Source organism: Dicentrarchus labrax, unplaced genomic scaffold, assembly GCF_905237075.1.
Source record: "Dicentrarchus labrax unplaced genomic scaffold, dlabrax2021, whole genome shotgun sequence".
NCBI classification, from domain to species: Eukaryota; Metazoa; Chordata; class Actinopteri; family Moronidae; genus Dicentrarchus; species Dicentrarchus labrax.
Window position 1 is genome coordinate 12,387,678 of NW_026136717.1, and position 6,976 is coordinate 12,394,653.

At 39.0% G+C, this 6,976-nt stretch overlaps 1 protein-coding gene across 1 annotated transcript; it reads left to right on the top strand.

The window, feature by feature from the left end:
• Nucleotides 1-1,897: 1,897 nt before the first annotated feature.
• LOC127379360 (transmembrane protein 272-like) lies at nucleotides 1,898-6,534 on the top strand. Its single transcript, XM_051428854.1, has 5 exons — nucleotides 1,898-1,982; nucleotides 3,617-3,702; nucleotides 3,818-3,868; nucleotides 4,022-4,228; nucleotides 5,561-6,534. Exons 1-5 carry the CDS (start codon nucleotides 1,900-1,902, stop codon nucleotides 5,764-5,766), a joined length of 633 nt encoding a protein of 210 aa, XP_051284814.1. The 5' UTR covers nucleotides 1,898-1,899; the 3' UTR covers nucleotides 5,767-6,534.
• Nucleotides 6,535-6,976: the final 442 nt, after the last annotated feature.

Sequence of the window (6,976 nt, forward strand, 5' to 3'; positions counted from 1 at the left end):
AGGGTTTTAATCATTGAAAGAAGAGTTATATTTTCACTTTGTGTAGACTGAAGGAACACTTTCACTTTAGCATCCACAGACACGACAGGTTTACATTCCTGCACGTCTCTTCGTTCAGTTTTGCTGATTTCACACGGCCTCGTATCTTTAAGAGATTACGCAAAACTAAAATCATTAGTGAGAACAGAGCAGCACTTTTGACGTGTACACTGGTGAGAGTCAATGTTTGAGTGTAGATGGCAATGTAATGTTTGAGATATTGCGTCAGTTCGACCTTTAAAACCACATTTACAAACAGAAAAAGAGGATTAAAACAAGAACCATGAATATTTATGTTCAAATACAGAGTCTGGACTGCAACATTACTGCAGCTGACACCACTCAGGGAATGCTGTGTGGTCAGAGTTGAGACCTCACCTTTCCAATGCAAACACAGGCTGAAGATAAAAAGAAAAGGCTCATTCAACCTTTATCTGTTCTCTTCTGGCAGCATTTGTTTATCAGGAGCCTGTCAGACCTCAGTGGAGGATGTCGAACTACCATGACCTGCGTTTCAAGTGTGGGTTCCTTTATGTGAAGTGTTCTTGTGCATCCATCTGTTCTACCTGCATTTCATGACACATTAATGACTTTTATAGCTCATATTTACCTATTAGACTCTTTCAGTTTTTATCTGTATTACCATTTAATTGAGATATTTAGTTTTCCTGTCATTCAAACAGCAACATTGGCTTTACAAGGTGCAGCACTACTAGATTATTTCATTTTAACACTGTTTAAAGTTAGAGATAGGATGTTGCATCTAAATGAAAGATCTAAATATTGAGATTTAATGAGTGAGAAAACTCAAGTTTAGATGCATTTATTATAATTACTTCTCTTTGGGCTTTATCTGTTGGTAGTTCACAACCTTTCTAGCTTTCACAGTTAATGGCCTTATAGTGGACAATGAAAACAGTAAAACAAAAAGAATATTTTCCCTCCGCAGGTTGGTTTCTCTGCTGTAAACAACATTTCCACTATGAATGTGACTTTTGATGTGCACGTTGATGTCCTTTTTGGGTTTTATCATGAAATAAAGTAAAGAAATAAAAGATTTTAGAGCAATAATGTGCACCAGTGTGGGAAAGAGTTTATTTACCCCATTTTTACACAATTTATCTCATACTGCTGCTTTAAATCCCTCTACAAATGTACTTTTATTTCACTGTTTTTATTTTATAATTTAAGTTACTTTGCAGGTTCAGATTATTAATACAAAACATAATCAACAAGTTTAATTATGGTGTGTTATTATCGATAAAGTTTCAACTTTATTTAAACTTCATGCAACAAATGGCGCCTGTAATAAAAGAAAAAAGTTCGCGAATCCCTTAAAATATTTCTAAAGTCTCTTATTTTTGTCTGCTTTGGCTTCTGAATGCGACATTACACACAGTCCGTCAATTAATCCCGTCTCAGTGGTACAACCGACAGAGAACATTAGTTCCGGAGGACAAACGTGAACATATAAACAATGCACTAATGTAATATTTATTTATTTATTATATCATAATATCCTGGAATCAGTTATGAATTATGTATTACGAGCTCTTACATTATCGATCCTTTTGGTTAAATTCACAATCTACCTGCCAGTATATATAGTAAAAAACAATATAATACCTTTACTTTACCAATAAACATATCTATAATTATAATTAAAGTATGTAGTTATTCTAAAATGGGTCAATATGCATAGTGAGAACTTTTAATTTTAACTTTTATTTGGTTATTTACTTGTACTTTTACTTGAATAAAACTATGAATAAAGGACTTTAAGAGTATTTCCATACTGTAGGTGTAATTAGTTGGACTACATTCATCACTACTTTTATAATTAGCTGACCCACACTGGGCATGCGCGCTCCCGTGGAGGTTTTCCCAAAGGCAGTCAGCAGCTCTGAGTCACAGCCGCAAATAAACAGAGAGAGCAACCGGAGGTAAGCGTTGGAGAAAACGAACAAAAACACGTTTATTTACGCATTAATATTCCCAGTTTGACGTTAACCGGAGAGTTTGTGCGGTTGTGTTTGAGGAGCAGAGCCGCTGTCAGACACTTTATGTGTGTTTGTTCCCGGCGGGGCGGGGTGGAGATCTGTCAGCAAAACCAAAACTAACTTTAAAAAGAAAAAGGGCGAGGTCGCTTTCTAATGTTCTGGTTTGACAGCATTTATTTAACATGAGTAAGATTTAGCCAGTGTTTGCCATAGTTTGATTCAGGAGTGTTGTTTTTTAAACTTTACTGTCAATTTTTATTCACCTGTTGTTGGTTAATTATTATTATTATTATTATTAATAAAATGTTTATGGATTTAACTTGTTATCATCAACAATGGGACTAAACTAATTCATGTTTCAGCTTCACATATTTCCTCTACTTCTCCTCCTAAATGTCCTTAATTCCTCTCTGTGTCTGTGGGTTATAGTGACAGGTAGTCTCTTGCTGTTCCTGTATTTATTGCTCAAACTGGCTTTGAAGGGAATGCAGTCAAACCTCTGTGATGTAGTCCGAGAATAACCTTACGTTAAAGCACTGTAGTGTGTGTTTACATTCACTGTGTCTTAAATCCACACTGTATGTTACTATCAACTCTGTAATCATATTTTCAGTCTGTGTTGGACTCATAATTGGGAATTGGATTAAAACCAAATTGAATTTAAAGCTGGTGATTAAATCACTCTTAATGAGCGACCACGTGTGTGTGTGTACAGGGTCTCATTCCTCACTATACCTTCAACTTATGTTTAACACAAATAACATTTTCTGTGAGTCATTTCTCTAAAAGGTTAAAGGGAAACTCCACTGATCACGTTCATCGGACCGGTTATGAGGAGTACTACTCTGTCTATGAAAGCAGTTGTGTAACGTCTCTCGTGGCTCCCAGGGAAACAGACAAAAGACACAAAAATGTTAAAAAATAGACCAATTTCGAGTAGACGTCATGGTTACGTCACTGCAGTCACGTGCGCATTGTGGTGGCAGAAAAACAGCAGCAACAACTGTATAGAAACTGAGAGTAACAGAGTAATAAAATAAACAATGGTTGTTGTGCTGTTGATATCAACGCCGTTTGTCATTATACTTAAAGTTAGTATCATAACTAACATATCCACTCCATAACGTCAGCATGCAGGTGGGCTAAGGTTAGCAGGTCAGCCACTAACATTATCTGGGACAGGCCGCCCACAATGCCAGCTGGGAAAGTAACCTGCAGACGCCAGCCAATCTACCATTGCCTGTCATTTGTTGGCCGCGGTTGGGGGGCGGCTGGTTGCGCCAAAAAATGCTAGTGGTTGGGTTGGCTAACCTTAGCTCTCCTGCCTAAAATACTATCTGAGTGGATGTGTTAGTTGGCAGGAGCGTCCTTCATGGCGCAGGAACATTACGATTGTAATGTATTTTAGAGCATTAAGGGTTAATTCCAGCGTTCAGCGTTCGTTATGTTACTGTTTCGGGAGACTCCTCTTCTCGTCGTCTGGCTGTTAAAGATCTCTTTACATGCTGATTTGTATTTTTTTAACAATGGAGACCCTGTTAGTCGACTCTGTCTCAGTTCATTATCTTCCTCTGTAGGTCGGACTCCTCATTCCCAATTATGTCAAACACTGGACTTATTCAGCACATCCGTGACCGTCCCCAACCCCCAGCACCAATACTAGGTGAGATCAGCTGACAGAATCCTCCCAGTCATAGTTGGATTTATGTCAGATTAACGACAGAAAAGAGGCTCTAAGTGTCTGTGCTTTCATCTAATGGTATTCTCTGTCCTTGCAGCAAGTTCAAAGTTGTTTTTGTGTGTCATGCCTATCGCTCAGATTGCAATTGGTGAGTAAACAACGACATTCACGGACATTAAATACACGTTTGAATTACATTTCCTGCAGCAGTAAAACAACAGTTTCACTAAGTAATTGTTGTACTGATGGAAAGTCAGAATCTCTCTGCGCTTGTTGCCCCTCCTCTGTATGTCCCCAACAGGTGCAGTACATCTGGATGACTGTCCGCGGCAGCACTACATCCCCATCTATTTGATAGTGGCGGGAGTCTTCGGCCTGGTGCTGGCGCTGCTCGCCTGCCTGCCGTGCGCCCAACAGCCCAAAGACGGCACCACCAACCCGCTCAGTCGAGTCTGCGCCACCTGGAACTCGCTGACCTCTTGCTTCCTCTTCTGCTGGTTTATCGCCGGTGAGTTAAAACGGGCATAGGCTGATAAGTGAGGCCAAAAAGTGACATTTAGCCTATTTGACCAAGGGAAGTGTTTGTTTTCTGGTTGATAATTGTTTGTTTAAGTTAAGAGTATTGGGAAAGCTCAAACACCCACCTAAATTCACACCATTTAGATTAAATATTAACAGCTCTCATTGATGCCGTAAAGTTCACCAGCATCACAGAGCGCAGCCTCCATTAGTTTTAGGTTAGGTTTACCCGATAAACCGGCAACAGAGTGCATTAAACTGCAGGTAACCATAGCAACACAACGTAACGTTATCTTAACTTTAAAGCCGGTTTCTTTTTCTTTGATAAGTAGCTGAGGGGTAAGTGTAATTATCCACGTCCTCATTTAGTTGTAGCTGTTTATTTATATTTATATTATGTCTTACATACCCTCCTCCCATCTGGAGGTTCCCCGGGCGACAACTCACCAGTTGGAGAATCAACACACTGTAGTAACATATATGAACCACTAGATGTCCATGTCTGTCTGCTGGAGATTCTCCTCCCTGATTTTAAACTGACACAGCTGAACACAAACCCCATAAATGAATTCTCAAATGCTGCTGAAACCTTCATCATTATTTAGTGAGGAAACACATGTTCAGCCTATTAGCGTTCAGTCTCTAAACCAGTACTTCTCAACCTTTTTTTGGTGTCAAGGACCCCCAATTTGATACACATCACAGAATGATAAGATGAAGTCTCAAGGATCCCCGTCTGATAAGATTTAGTTATTCCACATTTGTCTATATACTGTAGATTGGCAGATAACAGTGAAGAGTGTGACACCTTTCTACCAAATACTCATTATTATTATACATTTTGTAACTTCTAATTAATGAATAGTGCAATAAAAAATTCTTCTGGGGACCCCCTAAAACCTCCTCATGGGTTGAGAACCAATAGTTCAGAGTACATTTCATAGATATTTTAGGCTAAATTTCACTTTGGATTTTGGGATTTGGGACTTGGGCACTATCTCTCTCTCTTCCTCCATTTCCTGTCATCTCTACATAAATGACACTGCTCAAAACACCGCAGATAAAATAAAATCATTGGGGAGTAGTGAGCTGTTATCTTCCATTCCACAACTGTTCAAAACATAATTGTCTCCTTGAGGTAGAAATTATACAGTTAAGGGACGAGTCCACAGGATCAGTCATTTCCAATTCATTCTCTATGTGAGCAGCTGTGCAATGCATTCTGGTAGCTAGGCCTAGGTCTAGGCTACTTTATACAAACTAGGGGTGTCTGTAATTGTCGATGTGAATCTCTTTCCTTGGGGTTTCCTTTAATGTCCAGGTAATGTGTGGATCTACTCTATTTACGAGCCCAACTACAACAAGAACACAACAGATGTGGATCCCTACTGCGACAAGACGCTGTACCTGTTTGCCTTCTGGACCACCACCTTGGTCTACATCTTGCTGGGTCTGTTCCTGGTAGGCGGCTGCTGCATGCTCGTCTGCTTCTGGATGTGCGGCCGAGCTGACCCCGACGACATCTAGAGTCAAACAAAACCAATGAGGCGGGATGCGTCTCGCTGGGGCTGCACGCGACGCTGTTAGTTTGTCTGTTGCACATCTACGAAGGCCCATTTGCACTTTTCTATTGTACCTTGCCCTCAGTAGACATCGAGGTCCAAGTTTTCTTTCCCTTTAAGATCGTGTGAAGTTAATGTTTCGTACTTTGCAACACAACACTAATATGTTCCAGCCTTGGAGTAGACACATGCCGAACTCCCAGATGCTGTAGTTTTTAACACTGATTATAAATCATCTCTGTAAGTGTTTTCTTAATGCTGAGCCCTTTCTACCTCTGCAGAAGCTGCACTGCATTCTGAAAGAAATAGAAAGAGCCTTTCTCTGTCACTGCCTTTCCAAAAGAGATGTACTGTTTACATGAGGAGCTTAAATTTGTACAGGATAAAGTGATAAAAATGTGTGTTCTTTGTGAATTAATTCATTTATTTTTGCTTTAATGCTCATGTTTGTTGATAATTTGTGTAAGGAAGGACATTAACCAATCATACCCCACACAGTTCCCATCATGCACTTAATGCTACCTGATGCAGCAGTGCTTTATTCCTGGCATTTCTAATGGTTCCCTTTTTGGTTTTTATGGGATATTTAATCTCAACACTAAACTCAAACTATCAGATGAGTTTCATTGCTGTAAATTTTATACTAAATATTAAGATTACATTGAGTATATTAACCATCATGCATTGTTGTATTTTGCCATCTGAAGAATTAATTAAAAGATAAAGGTGTGGACATGTGGTATGTTGAAACTCTGTACAAATAGAAAGTGCAATGTGTAAGCAGTCAGATGTTAAAAACTGCTGGAGGAAATGTAATATCCAAGTGACTCCACGAAGTAAGAAGGGTTAAATTATGATGCCAAAACCTGGGAACTTCCACTCATCGGTGTTTCAAACTCAAATTGGCTTGAGGCGACTGCTGGTATTGTCAGGTAGTACAAGAAAGCACAAAATTATGACAATATTTCCATTTCCAACTACAAACAGCAGTTCCTGGACATCATCATTTTATATTATTTATGTTGTGTGCAGATAAACAGGCAGCTGTTTTTAGAGGACTGTGGCCTAAATTACCAGATTTCACTGAAAATTTAGATTCATGCTGCAATTTTTTCAGCCATTTAAAAAAAATTTAATTGTGGTAGAAAGTGCACATTGCAAAAATAATTACAATT

What these genes read in the sequence shown, in the direction of transcription:
- LOC127379360 (XM_051428854.1), top strand. Translation starts at nt 1,900, where the DNA reads ATGCGCGCTCCCGTGGAGGTTTTCCCAAAGGCAGTCAGCAGCTCTGAG. An exon ending in ACCCCCAGCACCAATACTAG is followed by an intron (nt 3,703 to 3,817) that starts GTGAGATCAGCT and finishes CTGTCCTTGCAG; the next exon opens with CAAGTTCAAAGTTGTTTTTG. An exon ending in CTTCTGCTGGTTTATCGCCG is followed by an intron (nt 4,229 to 5,560) that starts GTGAGTTAAAAC and finishes TTTAATGTCCAG; the next exon opens with GTAATGTGTGGATCTACTCT.